This window comes from Dendrobates tinctorius, unplaced genomic scaffold, assembly GCF_039654945.1.
Source record: "Dendrobates tinctorius isolate UK_male_01 unplaced genomic scaffold, ASM3965494v1 ptg000010l, whole genome shotgun sequence".
Lineage (NCBI taxonomy): Eukaryota > Metazoa > Chordata > Amphibia > Anura > Dendrobatidae > Dendrobates > Dendrobates tinctorius.
In genome coordinates this window covers 8,581,751-8,600,241 of record NW_027361678.1, presented here as the reverse complement: position 1 = coordinate 8,600,241, position 18,491 = coordinate 8,581,751, and the positions used below count along the sequence as shown (strand labels likewise).

The following is an 18,491-nucleotide window of genomic DNA, read 5'->3' as shown; positions in this document are numbered from 1 at the left end:
GCTGAGTGTTGCCGGTTCACTTTGTTGGGTTTCTGCCATCAGTTCAAAGCTGAAAAGTAGCTTGTTAGGATATTCGAAAAACAGAGGCCTAGGATCCCATCCACCTCCATTTACGTGACGGGAGACCGATGCATTTATGTTGTGGGCGGACTGAATGAATGAATGCGGCTACCTACAGTTTACAGCTGGGCACCACAACTGTATCTCGTCAGCTTCTTGCCATGCGTTGACAAGAGGAGATGATGACTGATGTGTTTCTCAGGGAATATGCTAAGAACCGCAACCTGACTTATGCAACAGGAGGCTTATTACTCACTCACTGTCTCCAACATCTGCAATAGTTTCAGAGCACTGATTACAAAGGAAACGGATTAAAAGACAAAAAAAAAAAAATATCTTTAAATGAACATAAAAACACGGCAAATATGCACATATTTATTTTTCAGTCTACAAAGGCTTCTGCAATCACTTAGTAGAGAAGTAGGGGTCATTAACATCTAGCTTCTGCCCAAGATCGACCCATGCTGTCCAGACCGGCAGCGGGTCTCCTGACCCAAAGCCAACAGCCTCAATCGCATAGGGGAAGTTGTGGAGTTCAGAAGAATGAAGTCATGGTATAGATCTCTGGACAGGGAGTCAAACAAGAGATTTGCTGGAGAAAAGCCAAAAAGGGACCAGAGTCTTGGACTTATTCTTGGACTTTGCCCCACCCTGACTATCTAAATGTTATGGCATACCCTGGCGAAAAGCCATGAAAGCTTAACACGAGAATGAGCCATTAAACACCTACTGTTTCTATGTTCTAAAAACAAAAAAAAAGGGTCACAGCCAATAAAATCATAGTCCTAAGCATCGCTTGGAATCTCACAGCTCTAGAAATTGCAAGTTATGATGGTTTCTCCATTGTCTAAAATAAGACAATGACCTTCCCACGCCACGAATTGGATTCCGCTTCCCCAATAGACTTGAATGGGTGAGTCTCAACCGATTTTAGTGCATGCTGCAATTTTGGCAACATCTGTCAGTACGATCCATCCCCAAAACTGTTTATATGGTCATGTTCCTCAATATTGTTTTTCTTAAAATACGATTTGTCTCACCTATTTTTTGTATAAATTTGGGATATATTTGTCCAGTATCCATAAAAAGTACACTTGAAGTTGACAGGGTTCTGCTTTGAACCACTAGAAAATGATTTTATATGGATTTTGGTCCAAACTTAAATAGAACAATAGCTGCAAATGTATCTGATGGTAAATTATGAATTTGCATTCAACGCATCCTCAGATACTGCTCCTATAAACAGATTATCTCCAGCCTTCGAATAACACAAAGCCGACTTCTACAAAGAAGGATTTATAGGTCTCATTCATTGTCTGCCTTTCTGCTGCAGCTCTTTTATGTCTTCTTCTAATCATTTCTCCTTTTTTTGTAGATTCACAAATTTACAGAAAGCTTACAGAAAAATTATTTTTTTTCCAAGAAGATAATAAAATACGGGAGACAAAAGTTAGCAAATTACCAAAATTAATTTATTTTGCATATGAAAGTGGAATTAAAGGAACACTAAACGTAGGAATGAAGAAGGAAACAGACTGGGGGAAATCTGGCCGAGAAGCATAATATAAGGCAAGAGAGCCTGATTCTAGGGATGTGTCACTTATTAGCAGGGCCGGACTGGCCATCTGCTACATTGTTAACAGAATCAGTGTTCTCAAGACACCCATACTGTTAAGAGTTGTGACTGAGCACAAAGTTTCTGACTCAGTTACTTACCACAGCAGGCCACGGGTACCATTACATTATCGTTCTTGTAGTAAATCTTACCTTCCTTCATCTAGGGTAATATTAGTAGTGATATATCCCATCTAGTGCTTGGGGACGGGGACAACATGGGCCTGTGTGATTTCAAATCCCAGGGCTGAATTTCAGCCCCAGTCCGCACTTGCTTATTAGGCTGTGTGTTGTAGTTTCAATACAATCATTGTTTTATCAGCAGGAGATTATCACTGCCTGACTAACTCTTATGTGCAGGCAAGTAAGCTTAATCTGTGTAACTCCACCTCCACAACTGATTGGCTGATTCCTGTGTACATTGTCAGCAAGCATCCAATCAGTGGAATGGGTGGAGTTATACACAGCTCAGTATTTGAGCACTGCTACATGTACAGCAGAGAAACCAGGGAATTAACAAAACGGCACCAGTTCATAAGTGACGTATTGCTGGAATCTAGGGCTCTGACCGTACATAATGCTGCTGTCTGATTACTTAACAAAAACCTGCTGATGTATTATCTTTATACCTGCAATAAAACTAGGACTCGCGTTCCTATCAGGTGTGGACATACCATTTTTGTAATCTGTGCACAGGGGTCCAGAAGGTAAGAGTGCCATTACCACCTCCAAAGCAGGTGGAATTGTGCATTATGATGAGCTATTGGACTGCAAAGGGCCCATGAAGTGTTCTTGCACAGGGGCCCTCTCCTATCCATGTCTGCCACTGGTTCCTTTCCTGTAATGTGCTTGTCTAAAACTGTCGATAGTCAAGCCCTCGACACATCTATGTGAGATAAGTTGTCAAGCTTCAAAAGGGAATCTGTCAGTAGTTATTTACTATGTAATCTGAGAGAAGCATGATGTAGGAGGATGAGACTCTGATTCCAGCGATGTGTCGCTACTCGGCTGTGTTTTGTTGTTTCAATAAAAATCAGTGTTTTATCAGCAGGAGATTATCACTACAGGACAAGGTGTCTGGTGCCTCCTGGTCAACTGCTCTGTGTAACCCTACCCACACCTCTGATTAGCAGTGTTCTGTCAATATATAGTGTACACAGAAAGTAGCCAATCAGGGGTGTGGGCGGGGTTATACACAGCTCAGCATTCAGAGCTCTGCTAAATCTGCATCAGAGAAAAACAGTGACAGTAACAAGATGGCAGCATGTAGACCAGCAAGTAACACATCGCTGAAATCAGGGACTCAGCCCGTGGTCTCGAATTATATAGCAAAAACCTGCTTTAAAGGGGTTGTCTAATTTTGAGATTCATTCCAATTAGTACTCTACAAGGATATTTTAGTTAAGAATGTATCTTTTAGCTGAAGCACAGAACTGATAATAAGGATTATCGATTCATGCAGCATTATGTGAACACTCTATTGATTGAAAAACCCTACTGTCTGTCACTTCAGTTTTGGCCTATAAGATGCGGCCACAGCCATCAGAGGCTTATCTACAGCATTCTGTAGATAAGCCCCCGATGTAACCTGAAAGATAAGAAAAACGAGTTAGATTATACTCGCCCCGGCGTCTGGTCCGATGGGTGTCGTGGTCCGATGCCTCCCTTCTTCTAGCGATGACGTCCTCTTTCTTACTTCTGCCGCGGCTCCTGCACAGGCGTACTTTATCTGCAGAGTAGTAAAGTACTGCAGTGCGCAGGCGCCGGACCTCTCTGACCTTTCCCGGTGCCTGCACATTGCAGTACTTTACTCTGCCCTCGACAGAGCAGATATAGTATGCCTGCGCAGGAGCCGCGGCAGAAGAAGGAGGACATCATCACTAGAAGATGGGAGGCGCCGGACCGGACCTCCACACCTATCGGACTGGACCGGACCCCGGGGTGAGTATAATCTAACTCTTTTTTTCTTATCTTTCAGGTTACATTGGGGGCTTATCTACAGCATTACAGAATGCTGCAGATAAGCCCCTAATGGCGGTGGCCGCAGCTCATAGGGCAATAATGAGGTGACAGATTCCCTTTAAAGTGTTTTTTACTTGTAGTTTTGGTGCAGATTCTGCCCCACTTGTTAGCCTGGGTGAAATATGCAGTAAAAACACTGGTAGAATAGTCACGCTGCAGACAATCCTGCTGCAGATTTAAACCCTTTAGATTTTGTGGAAAAAAAAAAAAACGCACACAAAAACGCAATGTGTGCACACAGACGTACGAGTCCATGAAATTCACTCTCCATACACATTACCATTTGGGTAGAATCCCTGTGTTGTCAGTCATACCAGAAAAAAAAAAAAAAAAAAAATCACTGATGGTAAAGACAAGAAAAACCACAGGAGTAAAATCAGATACGAAAGCGCTGATGAATAATGGTCCGTATTGTCATACGAAAAATCACCGATGTCTGAATGAAACCTTAGTTGCTTTTTTTTTCTCCCAATTTTCTTTTTCTGTGACCCGCTAACAAAAATTCTGTTTATGTTGCATAAGTGAATAAAACAAGGCAGTTTTCCCCTGATCTCGTCCGACAACGAAAAAAGTTCACTGGTGAGTGATATGTTCATATTGACCGAGGCGCAATCACGTTGTTGTGCTGCCTATTGTGAACAGAGGCTTACACAAGTTTGCTGCACAGTTTACATCTATTCTTCCACTAATGAGAAAGAACAGGAGTTGGCAAAACTTTTAATTACCGAGAAGCAAAATCGTATTCTGTGCCAAAATGTCTTATAATTATTCTCTAAGCAGATTATTAACCGAAACAAAATGTTATAAGAAGGGTTTTGGAATTCACAGTATTGGGTCATTTTCTCCTAAAAAAGATATTATCTTTTTAAAAAGTATTTATAAAAATCCCACCTTAAAGGGGTTGTCCACTACTAGGACAACCTATTTCTTGATCTAAATGTATGGCCCCCACAAAATAAAAAGCAGCTTATCCTCACCTCCCGTGCCGGTGCCGTGTTGGTCTCGTGACTCCCGTGCCGTTTCGTGACACGTGACTCCGGCGCCCAATCAGCACTGTCTGAAGAGACACCTCAGGTAAGCCAGTGAAGGAGGCAGGACAAGCAAACCAGTGGGCGGTACGGAGCACTGAGCCTCTTGGCCACACCAAGGGTGCACTGAGCACCCTAATTAGCATATTTGATCATACTTCAATTTCTGCAAAACGTAGGCAGCAGATAGATCACTATAGGTGGGATTTTTATAAGGGGCTATATCCCCCACAAGACTGTGGGCTCAGTTTATACTATCAGATTGGGCGGGCAAACTCCCTTTAATCTGTGATAGGAAAACTCAACCTGCCAAGTATGTAATCAGCGTATGGCACAAGGATAATGGTACAGTAGCAGTTTAGAAGGTCAACTACCTCACTTCCAAGAGCCCTGTGATTTCTTAACTCCTTCACTGCCTTCATAAAACCCCTATGTGAAATAAGAGCATGTATACAGTAGTAATTATATAAGGCTGTAATTCTGGGGTTCTGTCTGGGTGCATAACTTATAATTATTTCATGCTTATAAAGTTGCAGTCAACATTATTGGCTCCCTATAAAACAAAGCCAATATCTTCAGTCATAAGTGGATATGGACTAACGTTGTATCATTACATATTTTATAAAATTTTCAACAAAAAGGTGGCCCTGTCACCATACATTCAGTCTTTTGAAAAATAAAGACGAAACCTGGTATATGACAAGGACAGGTGTAAAACGCACCCTACTGTACTTTTTTGTGCAACCATTGACAACAAATGGCAGACGCCAAATGTTTTTCTGGTCATCTCTGAGCACCACAAGCATATAAAGCACATGTGTAAATTCAGGTGACTTTTCAGAATGAGCTGCCATGTGTATGTACATGTGGAATAACACTATTTATGGCAATTGCATGACTTGTAGTCTTCATTATTCCTTTCTGCAGGCTCTCTCACTAATTTTCAGTTGTCTCTGAGCTGGTGGGTGGAGACGAGCTGCTATGAGGTCTCCCGTGCACAACCCAGCACACAGAGATGGATTATTGCTCTTTTTTATCTGTGGATTTGAGATGTTTTAATAAGTGAAACACAAGATCGGACAGCAGGGAGGAGGAAACTTCTTCACAGTGTTTAATAGGCTCTGTAACCTGATCCCTCAGTGATCTTACCTTGGCTAAGATAGATAGGAGAGGTTGTTTTACTAAGGGGATCATACGATCGGACAGCAGGGAGGAGGAAAGAAGTGGCTCATAAGTGTGAGAAGCATATTTTGCTGATAAATATTAGAAATGATCAATTTGTTTTGTACTATTGATTTACACAAAGTTTATTAAAACAATAGTGCGTACTTGAAGCGTACAGATGTGATATGCCCTGAATGTTTGATATGTGGGTGGCCAGGCAGTAGCAGTGTCATACCGCCTGGACGGACCAGGATCACTGGAGAGTTGTCCATAAACGATGGTTCAGCCGACGGCCATCTATGGTGTACGGGGGGCTTCATTCCTTATGCAATGAATGTAAAAGCACAAAAGATGTGGCTTGCAACACAGCCCCACCCTTAAGCTCTGAGGTGGGTGGGGGGGGGGGAATATGAAATAATCACAATTCTTAAAACGGAAATAGTTACTTTTGTAGTCTTGTAACCAAGATTGTGTAACAGGCGACATATAGTATCTCACTTACATCTAGCCTCACTAGCCTAGCAGCACATGCAGCGAGTGCAGACAGAACTCCCATTACCAGACAAGACAGAACAAGACTATTTGTAAAATCTAAAGTGAAAAAAAAACTATATTAATGAGTTAAACTTGAAGCCGTGCAGGCATGTGGAGTCCTACCCTCCTGTTCTGCTGCTGTTTGAAACATTTGAGTTGATGAATGTTATATAGTCTAGGGTTACGCGTTATCACCGTATTTTCGGTCATGCAAGAAAATCGGTCGGATTATGTGAAGAAGTTGGGAAAAAAAATATCATCTTCCATCTTCTCCGTTCGGACAGTCCGTGAAAAAAATTGGACTGCACTCCAATGGCACCGAAGTGAGGTCAGATTTTCTTCTTTTTTTTTTTTTTTTTTTTTTTTTTTTATGGACCCATTGACTTGCATGGCCGAGTGCGATCCAAATCACTGATGCAAATCATGCATGCTGCAATTTTTTATTTCCCCACACAGACTTGGCCCAAATCCTGAATCTGAACGCAACCACTGTTTTGTCAGGTCACACTTGGAACAAAAATATGGTGGTCTGCATGATCCCTTAAATGGATAAATGGATGTGGCACTGTTTTGCTTGCTCTATGTAGGCGGCAAGCTCCTCACAGGAGGTCTTCTATTGGGACACCCAGCAACTAGCTGTAACCACTGATGAAATTCTCACAACTATTCAATATTTCTATAGTGCCCCCACAGGGGAAATAAGGCATTGCACAATGACCATTGAAATCTATGGCCTAATAACAATGTATGAAAGGCAGGGGTGGTCACAGATGGAAGAGGGCCCCTGTGCAATATATGGGCCCCTCTTAGTGTCTGAAACAGAACCTGCTTGCTGACTTGAAGGTGTAAGTGGCCCCCTTACTTTTTTGGGCCCGTGTGTGAACTCAGACGTTGCACCAATGATACGCCCGCCCCTGATTAAAGGTGTTTTCTATTGTGAGAATTAAACTTCACCCGTGAAGTTGGGTGATCACAAGTATGAAATTTGTATACTTGTGGTCACATGCCAACTAGTCTCTCCCGGGTTCTCTCAGTAGAAGAGAATTAAATGAAGCACAGGAGTCTGGTAGGTATGTGATCAAATGAATAAGCAGATTGCATGCATGACATTATGTGACCACCTACCTGCATGTGGGATACAGAGGAATCGTGACAGTGTGCACAACACACACTGTCACATTTTAACAGTCTGTAGTCACAGAGTGACAGCGAGCCTTTCTTATTTGACTGGACAACCCCTTTAAAGGGAATCTGTCACCTACTTTTGGCGGGCTATTTAAATGAGGTCCGATGGACGGTGTTTCCGATCTTTGCCGCCCCCCCCATCCTTGGCCGCCGTCCGCAGTTTTTTCATGAATAGGTGTCCGCCATTTTTCGCGCGTGCGCTAAGCATTCTTGGCTCGCGCACGCACAGTATGCTTTGCCCAACTGCGGGCAAAGCTGAAAAATCTGACTGCGCATGCGCCGGTTAACTAAGCCCAGGAAGTATTTTGCTGTGTTCCAGGGCCTAGTTAACCGGCGCATGCGCAGTAAGGCTTTTCAGCTTTGCCCGCAGTTGGGCAAAGCATACTCCGCGTGTGCGAGCCAAGAAAGCTTAGCGCACATGCGAAAAATGGCGGACACCTACTCCTATTCATGAAAAAACTGTGGACGGCGGCAAGGATCGGAAACACCGCCCATCGGACCGGACCAACCTCATTTAAATAGCCCGCCAAAAGTAGGTGACAGATTCCCTTTAAATCTGACTCTTTTTTTGCAATCACTCCCCACTCAGGATTAAATTTGAATTACCATTTTCTAAAAATATATTGTAAAGTAAAAGTTATTATAGTAACTTTTAGAAGACACTTCAGATACAGCACTGATAGAATTTCTGCTACATATTCAGATTTTTCTTTTTCTCCTGAGATTTTTTAATATTTCCCTCCTCTGCTTTTGCTTGCAGTAAACCACTGCAGTCAGACCTTGATTTTTCTTTGTGGTATGCAGACGCTTGCAGATTTAGTGGATCTATGAGCCGGTCTGACTCATGAATTGAAGAAAAAAAAAAAAAAAAAGCAAACAAATAAAAAGGAAACTGAGAAAAAACACATTAGTGATGTCACAGTACAGAGATGTTTTGCAACACGAGAAGCTACAATGTTTCCCCGGAGATATAAGACAGAGGATCTGAGTCTCATTTCCTGTTTGGCAGCCTGAAAAAAAGTGAAATACCTGGGAGAAAAAAAAAAATCCTGCGAACACCGCGCTATAAGCATTTTCGAAACGTGTAGGTAATGAGGCTATCACTATGTATTCAATGATAGTAGAGAAATATTAAAAACAAAAACTAATCAACATTCTAATTGGCTCAAGGTTAACAAAAACATAAAAAATACCCCCATTATAAAATAGTGATTTAAAGGGAACCATTCAGGACCATTTTACTACTGAAACCAGTTGATATGGTTGTAGAGGTCCTAACACAACGATATAAAGGATACGTTCCTTGTAGGAATCCGATGCGCTGACGTGGAGAACCTGAGCTAATTAGTCTGGGAGCGCGTCGGGGCGTACCGACACTCCCCCATGCACTTCCTAGTTAATTTGCATATGACTTCAAAACTTGATTTGGATTGCTAAATTTTTATTGTTGTACCAGGAACTAAACAGCCATAACACTGGTTTCAATAGTAAAAAAAAATTGTCCTGACACATTCCCTTTAATTCGATGTGATCCAATATTGAAGGGCTTAAAAGGGTTGTCGCTGCAGTCACCATATGTGATCTTTACATCACACGGCACTGCACTCGGGGAATATTCTCCAGTGATGGCGACAGGAGCGACAGTCCTGTGAACGCAAGTATGTGATATGCATATTCCCAGTCACATTCCGACTAGATGTGCGCGGCCTCGGTCAATGCAACTGTATTGAGTGAGGCTACAAGCAGTCTAGTCGGAATGTGGCCGGAAATATGCATATCGCATACTTGTAGTCACATGACCGTCGCGCCTGACGCCCACAATGGAGAATCTTCACAGAGTGCGGTGCGTGTGATGTGAAAATCATATATAATCATATATATATCAAAATCATTGTGGCATGTAGCCTAAGACTTCGATTAACCCTAAATTTGATACCGTCTCTTGGTACTGCAGTCACCCATTCGCTTAATAACCTCGCTCCTCTACTCCAGCTATGTCCTTCCTATACACCAGAGGCCAAAGCCGCACAGCAAATTGTCAGCGTTTAATAATGTTTATGTATTTTGTATAATGTACTTACAATGTGTCATTTTATACACATGAAGATAGTAGGAGGGGGGTGACTCAATAACAATGCAGATTTCTATGCTATAGGAAGCTGGCTGACAACTCCGTAAGGACATTCCAAAGATGGTTGTCACTAAGCTCCAAATATTGCAGAAGAGGAATAGTATAAAAGAACATTGCTGTGATATTACATGACCAACGGAAGCACGTTAGCGCCCGGTAATGTAGCATCACATCACTCAGCTCACGTGGGGAAGATATCGCCCGTGTGAATAATAGAGGGAACGCGTCTGCCCATCATTGTCAAACTCCCAGTCCAACAGCAGAGATCAGAGAGAAACTTCTGATCTAAGCTGTTTAGCCCTGTGTGATGTGATCAACACTAACTGTGGCATACATGAGAAGAATCAGAAAGGAAAGGGGGCTTCTAACATCATGCCTATCATCTCCGATGTGGAGACAGTCAGGTACGGACTGGGGCTGAAATTCAGCCCTGACATTTGAAACCACGCAGGCCCATGCTGTCCCTATCCCCAAGCACCATATTACTACTAATCTTACCCTGGATGGAGGAAAGGAAGATTTTCTACAAGACCAATATTTCTAATAATACCCGTGGCCTGCTGGGGTAAGTGACGGAGTTAACGACTTTGTGCTCCATCACAACTTTTAACAGTATGGGTGTCTTTAGAACACTGATTCTGCTAACAATGTAGCAAACAAGGCAGCCATGACCAGACAGGCCCTTCTGGCATTTGCCAGAATTGCCAGATGGCCAGTCCAGCCCTGAAGACAGTGCTGGGTCCATTGAAGCACTCTATGGGCTATCCTTTAGTTTTCGGTTTATCCTAAAATATGCAGCACAAATCACTACTTTGGATCTGAATCACAGATCTATTGCTGACATTCTTACTTGCTACCAAATGCCATAGAAATTAATAATTTCATCGTCAGACCTCAAGGTAACTTTATGCCAGAAAGGGCAGCACCCGACCTGATGTATCGGACGCAAGGTCAGAAAAGTAGTTTTATTCCTCTTGACTGCCCAAATCACTCACCTAGGAAGCTGAGCATTTTTTATACAGTATTGACAACAGAGGCGCAGCACGAGGATGACTCATAGCATTAACCAAGGAGAGAGATATTTAATATTTTATCATATTGCTATCATTAGCCAGCAGCTACGTAACCATTCGCTGTCACAATGCGACATTGAGACCTTGCTGGGCAACACACCAACACCTCTTATCTCAAGAAAAGGACCATGAACCTAGAAATGCCCAGAAGTATTTATTGAGGTCACCAATTAAAGCAAAATCAGGATAAACGTTTGCTCTTTTCTTGAGGTTCCGAACAAATGTTTATTTTAATACATCATTTGTATCAATAAGAGCTGAAACGCAGTCCCATGTGGTCGGAGCAAATTTGTTTCTAAGTATCCTGTGTTTTGATTCAGCCATTTCTCCTTGTAAGACTTCTAGTCTGGTTGCATAGCAATAAGCGCCTGCTATGTATTGTGCCGATTTAGGACACGCTAGGTGGAATCGTGCCAAGACTGTTGAAAAATATGCATAACAATTGAGGATATCATTTGTTTTAATGTTTCTTAAAAAGAGCCATAAAGTGCATTACATTTACTAAATAAATACACACAAAAAATTATATACATATTTGTTAAATAAAACCAACATACGCCTGCCATGAGTTTTTTCTTTAAAGGAGATAAAAGGTGTCCGATATACCTGGCAAGTGGCACCAACTTTTTCAATATCAATTGCATAAATAAATATATTACTACTAAAATAAATGTGGTATAAAGTACGGTGTAAGGGAAATGATAACATCAGTCAACTACCATTGGTTTCAATCTGTCATTCACATGATTGATAATACACATAGGACATAACCTCTATGTACTCTAATTATAAGAACTGAGAACCAAGGGGGCATCCCAGCGACTACAAAGTGTGTCATTTGTGACACCTCAGCTTGGGGAGCAGGAGCTTCAAAACTTAGGCAGATGGTCCCTTGTGGCCAGGCTGGACATTTCCTATCTACTATATAGAAGGGTTAGTTGATAGAATAAAGGCATTTAATATGCAAGGTGCTCGCCCCTAATTTGCCCACGGTCCAGTTACAGACTTACGATCTCATTATTACAATCTAGAATGTTCGGTGAACTTGAGATCAGGACCGGGCACATAAAAGATAGGTGACAATGGAAAGATGTTCACATGTGGGGGTCAGCTTCAGCTAGATGTGATTCATAATTCATTTCTCCTTCCCCCAAGGGAACAGAAGAATAACGATAGATGGAAACGTTTAGGTATTTCTCTTGTTTCTCCCTTTTTATTTTCTGTTTTGCTTATTTGTGTCACTATTTTTCTCTTTTTATACTTTTCCTTTTAAGCACTGTACTTTTTAGATGGAAAAACTTTAATAAGTTTGGTGCTTGTGTGCGCTAAAGAATCCAAAGAGTTTTGGAGAGTGCGTGACCTTTTGACAGTTGGATAGTAGCATATATTTATGGGACTCATCACCCGTGTGTGATGAGTGGTAGCAGCGGGTTGTGTATCCAGGGTGTGTGGACTATGTCAGAGTGTAATTCATGCAACAGAGGTTGAGCATAAGAGTATGTTTCCACGGGCCATATTACATCCGGATTTGCTGCGGATTGAGCGCTGCGTACAGCTTCAGCGTTTAATCCGCAGCATTCAGATGTTACAGCATAGTGGAGGGGATTTTATGAAATCCCGTCTCCAATATACGTCCTAATACACGGGTGACACACCCACGAAACCGGACATGCGGCGCGTCTTTTTAGAACGCAGCTTGTCTGTTTACCTTGCGGAGACGCTCAGTCTCCACAAGGTAAATAACCCAGTCTATGTATGCGATGCGGTGATTCCGAATGTGTTCATTGAGCACATCCGGTATCATCGCGCGTACAGAAGGGGGCAGGCCTTTGGGCGGAGCAGGGTTTCCGCTCTGTCCAAAATGCAAGGAATGCGCTACGTGGAAACTCACCCTCAGATGGAGTGAGGCGAGAAATAACCTTTGCAAGCGCACCCCATGTCATGTGGCGAGAAGTGTCTATGTGACATATCTAAATTGATGCATTTTTCCTTCTACCTGTATATCTATACTACATAGACCTACATAAGGGTATGCACACTCATAGCCAGGTCATAACTGGTGTGTCAGTGACCCATCTGCTGATCTGATAAGATTTTTCACAAACATGTTTCACATTACTCAGGGTGTGATGATCTAAGATAGCCTTCAAAGGGTATTCTCAAGTTTGAAAATGATCCCCTATGCATGGTATAAGGGATAAATTTCAGATTGATGGGGTCTGACGGCTCAGCTATCTCCTGCGGTCACATTAAGAATGAATGGACCAGGACTCATTCCGACCTCCGGTTCACAAGATTGGTGAGGTCCCAGCGGTCAGAAAGCTATTTTCTATCCTCTGGATAGGCGATCACTTCCACACTTGTAAATACCCATGAAAGATTACAAGAATATAAAAAGCTGTGCTGTTTTAGAGTATGTTCACACACAGCGGATTTGTTGTAGAAATCTCTCAGACTTAAACGGATTGTCCAGGCTTGGGTTTCAAGTCTGCAGTCACATTATGTGAGTGTACACTTATGAATCCTGTGCGTGCACTATTAGTATTCTCCAGGGTTGGGAGCTGGTGGCTGCAAGTATGTGATTTGCATGTACGCAGTCACATGCCAACTAGACATGCTGGCCTCACTCAATGAAAGTTCATTGAGCGAAGTCTAGTTGGAATGTGGCCTGAAATAGTCACTGGAGAATCCAGAGAGCACGCAGTGTGCGCGATGTGAGGATTCACAAGTCTGCAGTCACACAGAAGGATTGTAAACTAAATCCCCAACCCCTTTAAAATCTGTTCTATACCTGTGAAGGCTGTATTTTCTGCAGCATGTGAATGGATTTTTCAAAACCATACATTTACAGTCATGGAATAATGTGTGCAAAAATCTGCCACTTAACCCTAAGCTAAGTTCACATTGCAGTACGGTGGTCAGAATTATGCATCAAGATTTGTAAATCAAATCCTGGAATGGAATCTACAGATAGAAAAATTGTAATGGAAGATTTGCACGGCATCTGTTTTGTCCTCATTCAGATGGCCAGAATGCAGGCACATCTTAGTAATCACATAAAGGCTACAATTCCTGGCCCGACCGCAGGCTTCTGAACTCCACGATCAGTATAATTGGATAAATAATGGTTAATAATGAATGGTATAATTAACGACAATCTGAGTTGGTAGTCTCACTATCAGGTCAGGACTTGCGATAATTAGGCCGGGATCACACATGTGAGGAATACGACTGAGTCTCGTATGTTAAAACCCGGCACTGCCGCCGGCACTCAGGAGCGGAGCGTGCGGCTCCATGTACTGCTATGTGGCCGCACGCTCCACACCTGAGTGCCGGCGGCAGTGCCGGGTTTTAATATGCGATATTCGGCCGTATTCCTCGCATGTGTGATCCCGGCCTAATGCAGATGCTAAATCGTACCCACATTACGGTTGACTGAATGTGGATTTTGGCTTAAAAAATACGGATATGTAGACGGCCTTAAAGACCAAATTACCAGGAACCAATGGAGTGACAAATACTAGAAGATAAAGCCTGGCTTACAAAACTAAAAAAAATAGACAGGAAAGATCGAAGTCGGCCTCAAAGATAAGTCACCTCAATCTCCAAGTTTATTTAGGTTACAAACACGTTTTTAAAGGGCACAATCGGATGACCATATAAATTGGACCGCAATGCACGGACTGGCTGGCTGCTCTCCCGACCATAAAGTGACAGCTGTCTAGAAATACATGAAGCTGTCACATTTGGGTAGGGAGAGCCGCCAGCCTGTCTGTGCATTGTGGTTCAATCTTGGGCTGATTTATTCGGCTGTCTGCGTCCAAAGGGGACCTGGCATCGGGATTCAGCTCTTCGAAGGTAGTAGGAGCGCTTTATCAGCCACCTAATGCCCTTTTAATGATGTCTCTATTAGCCTTAAATGTAAAATATAAGTGTTTAAAAACTAAGTTTATTTGTCCCTTGACTAGTCAGGGATGCCTGTCAATCAAAGCCACTGCGCACTGGGAGCATGCCCACAGCAGTGTCACGAACATCCTGATGTGTGCAGAGACAGCAGGGAGGAGAAGCCGTCCTTCTTTGCCACCTTGCACACACCGGGATGTCAGTGACACTGCTGTGGGCATACTCCCAGAGCACAGTGGCTTTGATTGACAGCCATCCTGGACTAGTCCAGGGACAATTGCACTTACGTGTAGTTTTTAAACACTAAGGTACATTTAGCATTAAAAGGGGGTATCAGGAGGCTGATAAAGCATTCCTATTACGGTCTAGAAGTAAACCCCGATGACAGGTTCCCTTACATTGTATGCTGCTCCACTAAGCGTACTTTCATACGTCCGTGATCATGGGTCAGATCTCCAATCACAATGCACGGACTGTCCGCACGTTCCCCGACCCGAGCATGAAAGCCTCATAGAAATATATGAAACAGTCACCCATGGGGTCAGAGGTGGGAGGCCAGTCTGTGCATTGTGATCCCAGATCTGACCCATGATCACGGACGTCTGAAAGAGCCGTAAGACTAAATAGTCACTGGATCCGTGGACTTGGCCTACAGTTTAAGATGGGAGCCTTTTCTGATGTATTCTTTACCATTCTCATAGGACCCATTCATCAGATGGAGGCTAGAAGTGTGTTCTCTTGGCCTCTGACTAGTTTACTATATAGGAAAGCGCAATAGATGGCACTGCCCTATACAGACAGAGATATATATATATATATATATATATATATATTTTATTTTTTTCACAATGGGGCCCTATAGCGGACAGATGCCTCTGCATCCATTCTGTCTGTGGCCACTATCTGGCACAAACCTCCTGAGCGCCTGAGCCCAAAATTGGGCACAAACGCGATCAGGACCATGCAATCTCCAAATTCACTCATCCGAGTCGGATCTTTGTGTTTAACCATTAGCCCATAAGTCAAAATTTCTCTTGGCAATTATTATTTCCTTGGACGTGGACGCCAATGTTGCCAAATTTTAATCAATGGAAAGGAGCCTTGAGCCACCCACATGCGGCTATAAGCTATGTATGGCCCCATTCAGACGCTTTTTTTTTTTTTTTTTTTTTTTTTTAACGTGAATGGACGGTTTTTCTCTGTGTCCTGATCAGAGTTTTTACCACCAGCCATAAAAATAAAACTGATGGAGGTTTCTCATGCTTCACCTAGCAAACAGTCAGTGAATTACAGGCTGTAGAAGGATGCAACTAGGCTTCCATCAGGGAGCAGTCCGAGTCATTAATTGATTTGAAAACTTGCAGTGGAGAGTTTGATCCGCGCACAATTAAAAAAAAAAAAAAAAAAAAAAAGAAGGACATGTGAACAGCGTCCTAGACCACTATAGGTACATGCAGGTGAACGCCGGCCGTCTGACATCTGCAGCCGCCTTTATTTGTAACTAGCGCCGTACATAGAGCATAGGGGGGACCTTGTCAAACTTGTGAAGTGTCACAATAGTTTTCTTTGTAACAATGACTGATGACATGCCAACGAATGTGCAGAATTGTCTTTATTGCTCAGTAAGTCGCTGTAAGTAATCACCAGGGACTGAGCTTTTAAAGTAGTCGTTCACATTGGCAAGACCTGGTTTAAAAAGGTAAAAAAAAAAAAATCAGATACAATTATGTATCAATGGCGCTGTCACAAATGTAACGACTTGGTAGGAGCCGTGACCTAAAGGATTTCCAGAATTGTTTCACATTCTAGCAAGTCATTAGGTAACATTGTAAGAACGTCACTTCTCCTCCCAGAAGCTGAGCCTCATCCCCATCTTACCTGCCAATCCTAGCGCCACGGTGGCCAGAAGGAGCCCCTTGATGAGGCTAGCCGAGCCGGGGTCGATCATGCTTCTTCACCATCCATCCATCCTCCTTTTTTTGGGCTTCACCGTAACCGGTAAAGTCTGTTTAATAGGAATTAATCCAAGTGGTGGAAGGATCTCCTAACCCTTGATCTCCAGGTCAGCTCCTAGCCATGAACTTCTCCAGCTGATCGATAAGTCCTACTAATGACCATGCATGGTGGTCAACCTGTGGTCATCCAACCTCATTGACAGCTGGGTTTCTATGGGTTGCGGAAATCTATGCTAAAGCAACAGATGATGAGGCTTGGAATATGTGCATGGCAACCGTACATGCCAGCTACCAGGCTCCCATGTTTTATCCACTGCGGGGGAATCAACCCTATAATTTGCCTCCTATCTATGAACCGACACCTTAATCCAATAATCTCCAATCCTTCTACAGTCCAGTCTGCAAACGAATCCCCCAGCTCTGTCTATTCTGTATGTAGATGATCCACACCAGGCATTCGCCCATGAGACACAGGAGCAGCTCCTGCCACAGAGAACTCCAATGTCTCCTCCTTTTCCTGAGCAATACAAAGTGCTGTCTGTACGAGGTAGATGCTAAAGGACCTATGGGGATGTGATGTGAGCAGCCACGTGACCAGGAGGAGTAGTCAGCCCCAGTGTGCTGGAGGAGTAAGAGCTGGGAGGACTTCACACAAGTCTGATTCCTGCTGTAGGAATTCACCAGCATGTGCCTCACTTGTTGTGAACTGATTCTGGGGCTATTCATTATCAGTGCCGCCACACTGAGGCCTAAGAGTTAAGGGTCCCACTACCACCTCCAAAGCAGCCAGCAGCGGCTTCTCTCGTAGGACTGCAAAGGACCCATATACTGTTCTTGCACAGCGACTCTTATTTCTGCGTCCACCACTGAACTGTATACAGTGTCGGACTGGGGTGCCAAGATCCCATCAGTAACATTGACTTTGGGGGCCCACTTTTCACCTGTAAACAAATATTACACTACCCTCATTCACAAATGTACCTATATTGCTATATAATAATAAACTGGGTAGTTTAGTTAATTAATGAAATGCTGCTTTTTTTCTGTACAGAGTGATTTATCACAAGTACTGCCCATACAGTAAGGTTGGGGTCCAGATTTGCACAGGGGCCCACCGGGGGATTCCCCTGTTCCCCTATGGGCCAGTCCGAGCCTGACTGTATATACGTCTTCATTCACAAACTGCAGATCCGTTGTATAAATCTGAATAATACTGAGATGCACGGATTTCTAACATCACCTTCCGGATGAATGAGATGGTCATAAAAAATTCTGCAACAAATTAGCTACATGTGAATATGCCCTTAATCTACATACAGATTCCTGCCAATATATAGCAGCTGTGGTCGTACGTTCAGTACCGGGAGGTATATATCTGCTCATGGGCCATTGTCAGCCTGTGCCGGGGTCAACTCTCTAGCTGCCAGTGCATGACAAGTGACAAGGTTTTTTTGTTGCACAGTTATACCAGGTCAGCGATAAGCATTGGTGCTCAGAGGGTTAACATTACAATAGAGGGTCTCTCTGCTGTGCACACTAATGGGGGCTAATTTTATGCATGGATTGCTTCAGGTAAAACAGCCTGTAAGAGGATGGGGATAAACACTATTCCAGACAAGAACAATTTTCATTAAAACGCACAGTTTACAATGGGCTGTCCACTTTTTTCTTTTTACTCCATGAGCATGCTCTGTTAAAAAAAATAACAATAAAATCCTCTATATACCCCCTGGCCTTCCCAGAGCTGCCCCTCCATCATTGCCCCTAGTCTTCACTTACATGGCTGCAGAGGTGAATTCACAATCGCAGCATGTCCCAGCGT

At 43.1% G+C, this 18,491-nt stretch overlaps 1 protein-coding gene across 1 annotated transcript in view; it reads right to left on the bottom strand.

Moving 5' to 3' along the window:
- The window catches only part of TYRO3 (TYRO3 protein tyrosine kinase), a 239,960-nt gene extending 222,438 nt beyond the window's left edge, over nucleotides 1-17,522 (bottom strand). Inside the window, exon 1 of the mRNA XM_073586473.1 lies at nucleotides 16,593-17,522. Within this exon, the coding sequence (XP_073442574.1) occupies nucleotides 16,593-16,662 (70 nt within the window). The 5' untranslated portion in view covers nucleotides 16,663-17,522. The remainder of the gene's footprint in view (nucleotides 1-16,592) is intronic.
- Nucleotides 17,523-18,491: the final 969 nt, after the last annotated feature.